Source organism: Mizuhopecten yessoensis, unplaced genomic scaffold (genome assembly GCF_002113885.1).
Source record: "Mizuhopecten yessoensis strain PY_sf001 unplaced genomic scaffold, ASM211388v2 scaffold9073, whole genome shotgun sequence".
NCBI lineage: Eukaryota > Metazoa > Mollusca > Bivalvia > Pectinida > Pectinidae > Mizuhopecten > Mizuhopecten yessoensis.
In genome coordinates this window covers 836,075-851,288 of record NW_018407865.1, presented here as the reverse complement: position 1 = coordinate 851,288, position 15,214 = coordinate 836,075, and the positions used below count along the sequence as shown (strand labels likewise).

Here is a 15,214-nt window from a genome sequence, read left to right as displayed (position 1 = left end):
GTTCACTGTAACCAGTAGAAAAGACAATACAAGGGGATGGAGATTTGATGTAGTATAAGTTCAGTATGCAGTAGAAAGGTCAACAAAGCAAGTTATCGACAATATATGATTTCTTCAAATTCTGAAAGGCACTTACCTCGTCAGACACCACATTGAACAACTTCAGATCTCCAGTATATGTACCTAATATCAAATGCTGCTGTGTCGGCTGTAAAGTAAAAACATCATAGCAAATCAATCAGGATAGAAAATAGGATGTTACATAAAATTCTGGTATGGCATGAACGAACATTTTAAACTACGTTCTCAACTTCTCGTGTGAAAACAAGGAACAGAGATATTATTTCTCAGAGAATATTTACAGATAAGACTATATTTAGAGGTTAAAGGAGGGGGTTGTGGAGATGTTCACAAAAAAGGGCTCGGTCAAGGTTTTCATGGCCTGAATCAATGTTAACAGGTAAACAAGATTAAACCTGAGGAAAAAGAGAAGCCAATCATTTTTGAAATGCGAAAAAAACACTAGGATTTTTTTTTTATTTCCTTGGGTTTTTAAAGCAAATTGAAGCTTGAGCAGGCAGAATGGGCTGTTCTCTAAAGAGGGCTTATACAGTATGAAAACAATTAATAACACAGATAAATTAACGAAGTTAAAATTCGTTTACCTTAGGATGTTCATATAAGAAAATGTCATAGTTCTTGCAGTAAATCTCAACATTATACAAGTCTGGTGTTCACTTACCGCAAATGCACAACAGGTAAAGCCGAAATTATCATCACCATCTTTGAAAGTTTTAAAAGGTCGAAATCTGTTAAACAGGAAAAGTTTATCAAAATTATTATATCACATTTTCTGTTTCAAATATCCTATCATTACTGTCAAATTCTAATCCCATTGATATCCTTACTGTTTCCACTGGGACTTCTTAAAAATACAAAAATAATTAGCAAGATTAAAACATGTCAGAAAACTATATAGCAGACAGTGTATTTAAAACAAATTGATTACAAACATTTCATGAATATCAAATTATTTCAATTACAGGATTTCACCAAAAAAGTATAAATTTTATCAGCAGGACAATAAAATCACCAAGCAGTGCCTGGAAGCGTTACACGTGTGTCTCGTTTTTACAGGATACAAAACAAAGATTTAAAAACGAACATAATTTGATGGAGAAATATCAGCGTAATAAATCAATATATGTAAATGAGGTATATGTAAATGAGGTATTATGTTAATGAGGTATATGTAAATGAGGTATATATAAGGATCTTCTCAGGAAGTCTGGTAAACAGATTATCAATCATGAGCATAACTGTATGTATGTTCACTATGTTGAGTATATATTTATAGCTCTAAGTATTCAGATGTGTGGATAAGTAAGAGGAACAACAAAATATGGAAAACATACTTTAGTATGATATGAGGATGAAATGTATAGTTGTCTAAAAACATATTGAGTTCCTTACCTGCTGTAGATGAATTTATGATTTGCACTAGCACCTTCAAGACCCCCATATCTTGGTTGTATCTAAAAGTAAAAGAACTCGTTATAACATAAACAAAATGCAGTGGATGATAAAAGTGCTATTAAACAATTTTTATGATTAATTATTTTAAAAAAACCTTGAATCTTTCTTGGTCTTAGTAAAAATATCAAGAAAGTTATACCAAACATTCTGGAAACCTTGTCGGAAGTTTGATCATTGATGGCATACATCTTTACAATAAAAACATCTGTTTTCTGATCAGATGTTTGTATGTGTTAAAATGTATTTGTCACAAGCTCACAATGCCTTTTGATATGCCTCAACATGACCTCTGGACAGATTGAAAGCTTAGCCGGGACAAAAACGTGTCTGTTCATGTATACACGTGTAAGTCAGTATATGTTACCTTTCATTAATAAAATAGACTAAGTGATTGGTGAAAGTTGTTTTGGACTAAAATGTCAGTTTCTCAAACTCCAAAATTTGTTTCCCTTCTTATTCTGGCACTTATGTTTGGAATTTGATATCATTAATAGATGACTTTAACCCTGGGGAAAAAGTGTTATATTCGGTAAATATAGCATTAAGTCAGAAGGAAACCGTCTGTATCAGATATTCCGAAGTGGTACAGATTCTTCTTGGTCTAGTACAGAAAACAGTTGCCTGGATGTCCTACCTGGCTGTTGAAGAAGCGCGAGGTGAAGTTTGCCGGAGCACTCCTCTTCCCCCGCGGCTCTGGACATCGGTGTGGTCTATAAATAAATACAGTAACTCATCTTTATCCGCACTGATGAGAACTGGTAGCAGAAGGTTTGTATGGAGCTACGTTTCTGTTCAAAATTCCTGGGAAGATTTGGTTATGCATATTAACATAGAAGTTTTACACTAACTGCACTGACATGAACATAATTTTTTTGACTTTCTCGCTTTATTTCAAAGGCTACATGTGTTTCTATCTGTAGTACCTGTTTAATATATTGTGAAAGTGTAAAGCCTCATGAAGATGTAATATAAATGAAAATCAAAAGAAAAATCTGAGAAAAAAGTTGAAATTTTGGTAAAAAAAATGTATACATACTCAACCTATCAAGTAGCCAGTTCTCATGTTTCTATATCATTCAAAACAACGAAGAAACAAATTAATCACGCCTCAAGGATCAAACGACAATCAAATTCCATAACTTACTGAAACAGAGACATCTGGGGACAGGTCGCTACAGGGTTCCGACATAAAGCATGCTGTTTCCGTAAGTATTCAGTCACAATCTTGTCCAGAGTCATCTCAAACTCCCCGCCTGTTTTGCCCAAAGCGCCTCTGTTTCGTAGCGCTGGACTTCCGAGGCCACCCTCTTTTTCCCGGTTAAATCGGCATCGAGTGGGCTGCATCTACAAATCCAATCACAATATTTACAGTGCCAAGACTGTATGAACAATCTTTTTTATGAATAGAAAAAAAATTCCAACTTATACAAGGAGGAGTTGTGGCAAATGAATCAGAAAATTTAATCGAAATTCAGGGTAAATAAGACACTTTATAATTGATGGTATACCTTTTCTTTGGTTGTGTCTTATCACCCCTCCCATATTGTTGATTTTGAATCAACCTAAACCCAAATTTTTCAACCATCTCCTAAATCATTTTTACATTCTAGTGACATTGGTATGTTTTGTTATACACATATCCAACATCTAAATAAAGCATGTGTGAAGTAGCCAATGTAGGGCTGAATTACTATTATACCATCCGTCAGATGGAAATTGAACCTTACCCGTATCACACAAAATATTTCCAAGCTTTTTTGTTTTTGATGACCTCGACAGGTTAAGGCTGATTATTTGAAGTAACAGAATAATTGTAGGAACAGTAGTGTAGCTAGATAAACATATGATAACCAATCGTAACAAACCATCAGGACCTTAGAAGTTAGATGTTGTAAGAATATTTAACCCCTAAACAATTAATTCACTAGTAAGTTTGTTTTGCAGGTGTCCACACCTACAACTGTCTAGGGTTGTTCATCGATTACATCACTCCTTGTATTTCATGTCAAATTTGCAAATCAACCCAATACCCACCTATACCCAAATCAACCCAATACCCACCTATTACCGAATCAAACTAATGCCCACCTATACCCAAATCAATCCAATACCCACCTATACCCAAATCAACCCAATATCCATTTATACCCAAATCAACCCAATACCCACCTATACCCGAATCAAACCAATACCCACCTATACCCAAATCAAAACAATACCCACCTATACCCAAATCAACCCAATACCCACCTATTACCGAATCAAACTAATGCCCACCTATACCCAAATCAATCCAATCCCCCCCTATACCCAAATCAACCCAATACCCACCTATTACCGAATCAAACTAATGCCCCCCTATCCCCAAATCAACCCAATACCCACCTATAACCGAATCAAACTAATGCCCACCTATACCCAAATCAATCCAATCCCCACCTATACCCAAATCAACCCAATACCCACCTATTCCCGAATCAAACTAATGCCCACCTATACCCAAATCAATCCAATCCCCCCCTATACCCAAATCAACCCAATACCCACCTATTACCGAATCAAACTAATGCCCCCCTATCCCCAAATCAACCCAATACCCACCTATACCCAAATCAACCCAATCCCCACCTATACCCAAATCATCCCAATCCCCCCCTATACCCAAATCAAACCAATACCCACCTATAACCAAATCAAACCAATACCCACCTATACCTAAATCAAATCAATACCCACCTATACCCAAATCAAACCAATACCCACCTATACCCAAATCAACCCAATATCCATTTATACCCAAATCATCCCAATACCCACCTGTACCCAAACCAACCCAATACCCACCTATACCTAAATCATCCCAATATCCACCTATACCCAAATCAAACCAATACCCACCTATACCTAAATCATCCCAATACCCACCTATACCCAAATCAACCCAATATCCACCTATACCCAAATCAACCCAATACCCACCTAAACCCAAATCAAACCAATACCCACCTAAACCCAAGTCAACCCAATACCCACCTATACCCAAATCAAACCAATACCCACCTATACCCAAATCAAACCAATACCCACCTATACCCAAATCAAACCAATACCCACCTATACCCAAATCAACCCAATACCCACCTATACCCAAATCAAACCAATACCCACCTATACCCAAATCAACCCAATACCCACCTATATCCAAATCAACCCAATACCCACCTATACCCAAATCAATCAAACTGTTCTATCTAAATTTGGACTTGACATCACCACGATCTTATAGAACTCAAAAAAAGTAGCAGTGATATTTGGTGAGAGGTGTTTCCTACCTTGCTGTGAGTTATGTTGGAGGGGGAAGGATGGGCTGGCTTCCCAATGGTAAAGCGTATGTGTCCCGAGCTGCCTGCTGCACTGGTTCCAGGAGTGGCACCATTCTCCATCTGACTGTGTGATGTGTTGACCATGATTGGCTGGTTTACATGACTGCTGGAAGCTGATTGGCTGCTTGGCAGCGGACAGATTTGACGACCCTATAAAGATTGACATTTAGCAATCAATCCAACTAAAACACTTCCCAAAGTTGAATTTATTTTTGCCTGGTCTGATTTCATATAACTAGTAACCTATGTTAATACCTCTGGACAGAAGGATTGCGTGTCAGAAAGAGACTTACCAGTTTTGGTGTGTGGTGAGGTGTGGAGAAGAAATGCGGGCTGGTTGGATGGAGTTGAGGAATCGTCGAACACAGAGGTAGGGAAGCCTCTTTCTGTAGAGCAGACGCTGCTTCATATAAACCTGAAACAACAGCAAAGTATATCATTGTATGACAAGGATCATCACTGTCTGACAAAGTATACCCTGTATGACAAAGGATATCACTGTATGACAAAGTATATCACTGTATGACGAAGTATATCATTGTGTGACAAAGTATATCACTGTATGACAAAGGATATCACTGTATGACAAAGTATATCATTGTGTGACAAAGTATATTACTGTATGACAAAGTATATCACTGTATGACAAAGGATATCACTGTATGACAGTATATCATTGTGTGACAAAGGATATCACTGTATGACAAAGGATATCACTGTATGACAAAGTATATCACTGTATGACGAAGTATATCATTGTATGATAANCCAATACCCACCTATACCCAAATCAACCCAATACCCACCTATACCCAAATCAAACCAATACCCACCTATACCCAAATCAACCCAATACCCACCTATATCCAAATCAACCCAATACCCACCTATACCCAAATCAATCAAACTGTTCTATCTAAATTTGGACTTGACATCACCACGATCTTATAGAACTCAAAAAAAGTAGCAGTGATATTTGGTGAGAGGTGTTTCCTACCTTGCTGTGAGTTATGTTGGAGGGGGAAGGATGGGCTGGCTTCCCAATGGTAAAGCGTATGTGTCCCGAGCTGCCTGCTGCACTGGTTCCAGGAGTGGCACCATTCTCCATCTGACTGTGTGATGTGTTGACCATGATTGGCTGGTTTACATGACTGCTGGAAGCTGATTGGCTGCTTGGCAGCGGACAGATTTGACGACCCTATAAAGATTGACATTTAGCAATCAATCCAACTAAAACACTTCCCAAAGTTGAATTTATTTTTGCCTGGTCTGATTTCATATAACTAGTAACCTATGTTAATACCTCTGGACAGAAGGATTGCGTGTCAGAAAGAGACTTACCAGTTTTGGTGTGTGGTGAGGTGTGGAGAAGAAATGCGGGCTGGTTGGATGGAGTTGAGGAATCGTCGAACACAGAGGTAGGGAAGCCTCTTTCTGTAGAGCAGACGCTGCTTCATATAAACCTGAAACAACAGCAAAGTATATCATTGTATGACAAGGATCATCACTGTCTGACAAAGTATACCCTGTATGACAAAGGATATCACTGTATGACAAAGTATATCACTGTATGACGAAGTATATCATTGTGTGACAAAGTATATCACTGTATGACAAAGGATATCACTGTATGACAAAGTATATCATTGTGTGACAAAGTATATTACTGTATGACAAAGTATATCACTGTATGACAAAGGATATCACTGTATGACAGTATATCATTGTGTGACAAAGGATATCACTGTATGACAAAGTATATCACTGTATGACAAAGTATATCACTGTATGACGAAGTATATCATTGTATGATAAAGTATATCACTGTATGACAAAGGATATCACTGTGCGACAAAGAATATCACTGTATGACAAAGGATATCACTGTATGACAAAGGATATCACTGTATGACAAAGTATATCATTGTATGACAAAGTATATCACTGTATGACGAAGTATATCATTGTATGATAAAGTATATCACTGTATGACAAAGGATATCACTATGCGACAAAGAATATCACTGTATGACAAAGGATATCACTGGATGACAAAGGATATCACTGTATGACAAAGTATATCATTGTATGATAAAGTTTATCACTGTATGACAAAGTATATCACTGTGCGACAAAGAATATCACTGTATGACAAAGGATATCACTGTATGACAAAGAATATCACTGTATGACAAAGAATATCACTGTATGACAAAGGAAATCACTGTATGACAAAGTATATCACTGTATGACAAAGTATATCACTGTATGACAAAGTATATCACTGTATGACAAAGGATATCACTGTATGACAAAGAATTTCATTGTATGACAAAAAATATCACTGTATGACAAAGTATATCACCGTGTGACAAAGTATATCACTGTATGACAAAGGATATCACTGTATGACAAAGTATATCACTGTACGACAAAGGATATCACTGTATGACAAAGGATATCACTGTATGACAAAAGATATCACTGTATGACAAAGTATATCACTGTATGACAAAGGATATCACTGTATGACAAAGTATATCACTGTATGACAAAGGATATCACTGTATGACAAAGGATATCACTGTATGACAAAGTATATCACTGTGCGACAAAGTATATCACTGTATGACAAAGGATATCACTGTATGACAAAGTATATCACTGTATGACAAAGTATATCACTGTATGACAAAGTATATCACTGTAGGATAAAACTCAATTACAATACAAATATTTTAAAGACACATACCATCAATAATGAATGTCTAGATGGTTTTTTATCCCTTTATTAACAAAAAAAAAAAGTTTTTACAGAGACTTGTTTTCTATTTAGAAATAAGTGATGGCTTATTTTTAAGCCTTATTTAAGCCTTATAGGAGTACTATTTGTTCTAAGTTAAGCTGGTACAAATAGCTCCTGATCAGCATATTTTCCAGACAAAATCAAACATAAGAAGTTTCAAGAAAAACAGTTAAGAAATACAGCCACTATGACAAGGTGTGTGATGGTGAATTGTTAATTACGTCCAAGGAAAAAATGTCTTCATGAAATACAGCTACCGATGAAAACAAATGGAGTATGATATGTCCTTACGGGCAGAATGTTACCATGGAACTTTGTGTGAGGGAAAAGTAATGTCACAAGATAATCATCCATTGATACATTGTTGAATACTGTAAGCCAAGGGATGCTTCACACCAAATACAAGTTAAAATCATTTAGAGCACGTCTTCAACAACACTAGTTTCAGCACTGTTTACAACAAGCCCAGCATACCTTGGGACAGAAGGTGGCTATACATTAGCTGGAGCAGCTCTCTCTCCTGGAAGATGATCTTCGTCTGGGCAACAATATCTGCCTGTAAACAAAATTGATCTAGATTGACACTGGACTTTACTTATGACCTGTTTAACATTCGGTGTTATAACACAATCACATCAATTCTGGCTACGTATATACATGTGATCACCTATGATGACTTTACAGGTAACCTTGATAGGATGACATTACAGGTAACCTTGATAGGATGACATTACAGGTAACCTTGATATGATGACATTACAGGTAACCTTGATATGATGACATTACAGGTAACCTTGATAGTTTGACATTACAGGTAATTACCTTGATATGATGACATTACAGGTAACCTTGATATGATGACATTACAGGTAATTACCTTGATATGTCAGTGGAATGCAGAACTATATTTACCTTCTACTTTATTTGGTAACAAAAAGTGCAATTTACATAGGTAAACCATAAAGACAAAAGATTTACAAACTCATCCCATTCCATCTGACTTTTCTGGTCATGAAGATATTTTTCTATAAAAACCATTTAATTGGAATGGGTTTAAACATTCCTTTTTGTTACCTAATAAAAGCTTGAAGAAATATTGTAATGGTTTCACAATGATTTGTCTAGCATGTTTATGACAACTATGACTTTACAGTAGGCATACAACTTTAATAATGGTTTTAGGTTTAAGTTGTACTTATATTTTGAATGCTATAATGTGAGCACACAGAGTATATTTTAATTAGCAGACTGAGTTTATTTAATTATTATTAGTAAATTGCTTAATACTGTTTTTAAGCATATGAAATAATTTGGACAATTGTCAAGAATCTTATTTTTCCTTTGACAATTCAGTTTATTCAAATGCTCCTTCGAATTTGAAATTCAAATACTGTTTTTCTCAATTCCAACACATTGACACTGCAGCTCCATCACAGACTACCTACCCTCCTGATGTCGTCGAGGGAGGCATCGAAGTTGGCGTTGGAGTGTTTTCCAGACACACGCTCCAACAGGTTGTTAGCGTATTTACAGAACTTGACAAACTCCTGGCGCATATCTTGTAACACAGGTTCCTTCATCAACACTGAAACAGTAAACAGTTATCAACATGGTCAGCCAGGGCTGGCTCAGATGTGCAGACTTTCAGGTCTAAATATTGGACAAGTGGAATAACAATATTACTGTAGACCAGACAAATATTTATTTTTGATAAACCAAGTGATCTGTGATTTATACACTGTATTCTAGTTTCCACCACACCCACCCCCCACCCCTTTTGGCGATATATTATAACGTTTTTGTCAGAGTTGCAATGTTTTAAAGGAAATATTGTTTCAATTTACTAACAGAAAGGAATGATATTTGGTTTTAATCACAAGGAATTTGATAGTTTTATGACAGTTTAGTACGGACTGACAGCCAGAGGCATGTAACTTACTTTGAAGCTGGCCATTATTGAACAATGGCAATTTACCGATGATCTGCCGGACAGTCTCTGACCGAGACAAACCTACCAAAGCCTGAAACAAACCGGAATCAATAAATCAATAACGATTGTTGTTCTTATTTTTTGTATACATTTAATAAACATTTCATGATTAATGCTCCTCAAAATTAATATCTTTCTACCATGAATTCTTGAAGATCAACTAGTCTATCAGTAATGATTTGTTAAACAGTTTATTGATTAGTTTAATTTATTGCTTGGTTAAATTAATGATTCTTTCTAGATCATCACCATGAAAAAGATCGTTCATGCAGAAACTACGTATGAATTTATACAATAGCGTGAAGACAATGCTACTTGAATACTAACTTTACATGCCAGTGCGCGGAGGCAGTCAGCATCTGTGATTGGTGTTTTGATGGTCAGTAACTTTAATAGTACCTGTAAATAATAAATCCAAACATGCATATAATATATTTATAATTTAGATAACATTTCATATTTGAAACTTGTGACTTTTAAATTAGGTTAAAGACATTTACATGAAAAAAATGGCACTCCACTGAAGATACCTAACTTCTTAACATTTTAACCTTGGTCTGTCATTAGATGCTGTCCTAGGAAAAAGTTGACCGACAATGGATGCCACATCTTACCATACAGCTCATGGGCACTTACTTCTAGGACCAAAGCGTGCTAAAATGTTTGTTATTTTCCAGATGTATCCCAAAACCAGCATTTCAAACTTTTCATTCATGCTTATTGATGTAATCAGGCTTTGAACAAATTTTAGGTTTGCAGAACCCTTTATATATGAAGTCAGAGGTTTTGAACCTTGTGTAAATGTTTCTATCAAGCCTGTCCATTAGGCAATGGTATAGCCATTGTCTCAAGAGTTCACTCCAATACAATACTTACCATAATGCCATTGTTGACTCGCACTCCATTCCACATGCGACTAAGGACATCTTCTCCCATCTTCAGATTGATTTTTTTCTTGGCACCCGTACCCATATATCGCCCCACGCCTCCACCCAACTGTAAATAAAAGGTGATAAGAAATGGAAATCTTGATAAGGACAAACATCTGTAGATACTTTATTTAAAACCTTATTTAACAAATTTAACAACATTTCCCCTACAAATGTATGAAGCCTGATGTACAAAGTTATTGTTTAGAAAAATAACATATAGCTTTTGTCATTAGTGACATTTGATGAAGGGGTTACGCTCACTTTCACCCTTTGCACCCCTGGATTATGTCATAGCAAAATTGAAGGCACATGGCTAGCTATTTGGTTGGTCTCAGGTAAAAAAACAACTGACCAATCGCTAGGCTGATACCTGTCTTTTAAACATTACAGAGGAGCAACAACCAACTCATAACCGGTCAATTTTACTGTGATGCGACTGACAGATTCCTTTGATGTACATTTTGATGGGCAGAGAGAGAAAGCGAGTGTAACCTGTGGAGTATCAAGGATTTATATTAACATATAGCTTACTTGCATGTGCATACATATCATGTACATACCCTATCACAGGCTCACACGCACAGTTAATATTGAGGTAGGACACCGACAACTTTATATACACTATCCTCTCTGCAGGCTCACACAAACAAAGTTGGTGATGATGGCAGACTTCTGCACTTCTATATACACTTACCCTCTCCACAGGCCCACACACACAGTTGATGATGACGTTGAGGGCAGACTTTTGTACATCTGGATCTGACAGCACCTCTCCCTCAGCAAGCCCTATCAACACACTGTAACACACAACATCTGTCAGGACAAGCAGCACAATATCACAACTCATACAAATGCTGTCACGTACACAACATCTGTCAGGACAAGCTGCACAATATCACAACTCATACAAATCCTCTCACGTACACAACATCTGTCAGGACAAGCAGCACAAAATCACAACTGATACAAATCCTGTCACGTACACAACATCTTTCAGGACAAGCAGCACAATATCACAACGCATTCAAATCCTGTCACGTACACAACATCTGTCAGCACAAGCAGCCCAGTATCACAACGCATACAAATACTGTCACGTTCACAACAGTCTGTCAGGACAAGCAGCACAATACCACAACGCATACAAATCCTGTCACGTACACAACAGTCTGTTAGAGAGCGTATACATTTAGAGTATCATCTGTCAGAACAAGCAGCACAATATCACAACACATACAAATCCTGTCACGTACACAACATGTGTCAGGACAAGCAGCACAATATCACAACGCATTCAAATACTGTCACGTACACAACCATTTGTCAGAACAAGCAGCACAATATCACAACACATACAAATCCTGTCACGTACACAACAGTCTGTCAGGACAAGCAGCAAAATATCACAACCCATACAAATCCTGTCACATACACAACATCCGTCAGAACAAGCAGCACAATATCACAACACATACAAATCCTGTCACGTACACAACAGTCTGTCAGGACAAGCAGCAAAATATCACAACTCATACAAATACTGTCACGTCCACAACATCTGTCAGGACAAGCAGCACAAAATCACAACTGATACAAATCCTGTCACGTACACAACATCTGTCAGGACAAGCTGCACAATATCACAACTCATACAAATCCTGCCACGTACACAACCTCTGTCAGGACAAGCAGCACAATATCACAACGCATTCAAATCCTGTCACGTACACAACATCTGTCAGCACAAGCAGCCCAGTATCACAACGCATACAAATACTGTCACGGGGGCAACCATCTGTCAGAACAAGCAGCACAATATCACAACGCAGACAAATCCTGTCACGTACACAACATCTTTCAGGACAAGCAGCACAATATCACAACGCATTCAAATCCTGTCACGTACACAACATCTGTCGAACAAGCAGCACAATATCACAACGCAGACAAATCCTGTCACGTACACAACATCTTTCAGGACAAGCAGCACAATATCACAACGCATTCAAATACTGTCACGTACACAACCATTTGTCAGAACAAGCAGCACAATATCACAACACATACAAATCCTGTCACGTACACAACATGTGTCAGGACAAGCAGCACAATATCACAACCCATACAAATCCTGTCACGTACACAACATGTGTCAGGACAAGCAGCACAATATCACAACGCATTCAAATCCTGTCACGTACACAACATCTGTCGAACAAGCAGCACAATATCACAACGCATACAAATCCTGTCATGTACACAACAGTCTGTCAGGACAAGCAGCAAAATATCACAACGCATACAAATCCTGTCATGTACACAACAGTCTGTCAGGACAAGCAGCATAATATCACAACCCATACAAATCCTGTCACATACACAACATCCGTCAGAACAAGCAGCACAATATCACAACTCATAAAAATCCTGTCACGTACACAACATCTGTTAGGACAAGCAGCACAATATCACAGCTCATACAAATACTGTCACGTACACAATATCTGTCAGGACGAGCAGCACAATATCACAACTCATACAAATGCTGTCACGTACACAACATCTGTCAGGACAAGCAGCACAATATCACAGCTCATACAAATCCTGTCACGTACACAACAGTCTGTTAGAGAGCGTATACATTTAGAGTATGAAAAGTGGATGGCTTGCCTGTACACTCAACTCTCTTTTTGGAAAAAAATTGTCTTCACTACTAACTGATGCATTAGGAGAATTTAGACACTTTTTATTATCTGGTCCAATTTGAAACCAAACAAACTATCTATTTTCATCCCAATATTTTTCCTAATGCCCGCTCCCCACCTAATGCTTACATTTGAATATGATCTCAATACTCCTATATTATCAATTTTATGCACTTCTTTGTGCTCCCTCCTATATTCTGATCTAGAATAGGCCTTAACCAGACAATAGTTTAAGCAGATTTTATTGCATATTACAACACAAGAATTCCACGGAAGTGGATGTGTCGCCTGCACAGGAAGCTAGGAGATTACGAAGAAATAGATACACTTTTCATTTCAAGAAATAATGTTAAAAGTAAGCAATAATCATAGATTATGTTTTTGGATGGCATCATTTTGTTATATAATCTGTTATTCTGGGAAGAATTCTCTGAGTTTTAAGGAACTTGCTATGGATACTCATTGTCTCAATTCCAAGTTTAATTTGTATGATTTGTCGGATGGTTTCCCATAAATAAATAATCAGCTAGTGTTGTCAATAACATTTGGAGTAAGGCATTTCAGAGGTATACACGGTGGGTCAAGTGGTAGATCGAAGCCATCCAGTATACAGTTTTAGTGAAGTTTCTATTTATAGTAACAGTGACCTTGACCTTTGACCTTCGGACCTGAAAAGCAATCCCAAGCAAGCACTTTTGGTAAGGAAGCACTGCATGAAGTTTGAGTTTGATCGGCTTTTCGCAGGCGACACAAAAAGGATTAGGCGCAAGTTATCACAACTTATTTATGTCCAACATCATTTATCATAGTTACAGGGCTACCAGTACCTTCTCACATCGCATATAATACATCATTCAACAGGTTAGGAATTAGTGGTATACACAACAGATGAACAGACCTGATGGCTGGCGTTTGATGGTTTTCTGGCATTGGTACAGAGTCTAGCAGGGCAAGCTGGGACTTTGGGGTTACAGTACAAACATGGATCACGTCCAGGGCGTTCCTGATCATCTCCGGCCTGTCAAACAACCAAAGCCTTACTGTACAACATCAGCTATATACACGATCTATAGGTGTTAATGGACATGCCTCTACCATTAGTTGTCACATTAACAATGCTAAGACTTTCCCATAACCATTTGTTTTGAGTTCCTGCCATGAAGTGTCCCTGGAATTTCTCTTGATAGTCTCAAAAAAAATGAAAATAAATTCAATCTATTATTTCTTACTTTTTTTCTTCAGAAATCATGAATTTCATAATAACAAATCAAAGTACTGAAAGTACTGAAAGCTAAGGCAAAAGTTATATATATATATTATTTTTGGAATGGAGAACAAAATAAAGACGAAGTTCCCATCATATTGTACAGAAGGATTTACTGTTAATTTGTTATGAATCATAGTTTTATGTAAAAGTGTACCACTGTGAAGTTATTCTTCTTGTGTGTACAGTATATCTTTATAGGTTTGTCAGAAGAAGGGTACCAAGTTTCCTCTAGAATTTATCATTTTAAACCTTTGGATAATTAATTTGCATAGGAATTAGGAATTGCTTCCTTTTGTCCATACAATGTATTTCATAGACCATTAAAAACTGAAACTGGCATTTACCCCTTTGACCAATACCTGATTATTTTAAACCATTAAATAGATTATGCACAGATTGTGAACATCTTTGAACTTTGCCTTTGTTGTTGAATAAGATATCAACCCTTGCCTTATCTGACAAAGTTACTTGGCATAAAACCATTGACCAATCAGAGTACAGTATGCTAATTAATTAGGCATGGATTTCACTCAACTTTGAACTTATCGTCTAAGTTTGTATATTGATCAATATATATTCAAGCAAGTTATCTTGT

General features: G+C 37.0%; 1 protein-coding gene across 1 annotated transcript in view; it reads right to left on the bottom strand.

The window, feature by feature from the left end:
- LOC110457269 (DDB1- and CUL4-associated factor 1-like) overlaps positions 1-15,214 on the bottom strand; it is a 42,622-nt gene that overhangs the window by 12,319 nt on the left and 15,089 nt on the right. Inside the window, exons 15-28 of the mRNA XM_021508472.1 lie at positions 14,251-14,370; positions 11,342-11,444; positions 10,592-10,711; positions 10,043-10,114; positions 9,665-9,746; positions 9,171-9,310; positions 8,200-8,281; positions 6,261-6,382; positions 5,917-6,117; positions 2,681-2,880; positions 2,171-2,246; positions 1,474-1,535; positions 743-809; positions 137-208 (exon numbers count right to left, since the gene is read on the bottom strand). Coding sequence (XP_021364147.1) covers positions 137-208; positions 743-809; positions 1,474-1,535; positions 2,171-2,246; positions 2,681-2,880; positions 5,917-6,117; positions 6,261-6,382; positions 8,200-8,281; positions 9,171-9,310; positions 9,665-9,746; positions 10,043-10,114; positions 10,592-10,711; positions 11,342-11,444; positions 14,251-14,370 — 1,519 coding nt within the window. The remainder of the gene's footprint in view (positions 1-136; positions 209-742; positions 810-1,473; positions 1,536-2,170; positions 2,247-2,680; positions 2,881-5,916; positions 6,118-6,260; positions 6,383-8,199; positions 8,282-9,170; positions 9,311-9,664; positions 9,747-10,042; positions 10,115-10,591; positions 10,712-11,341; positions 11,445-14,250; positions 14,371-15,214) is intronic.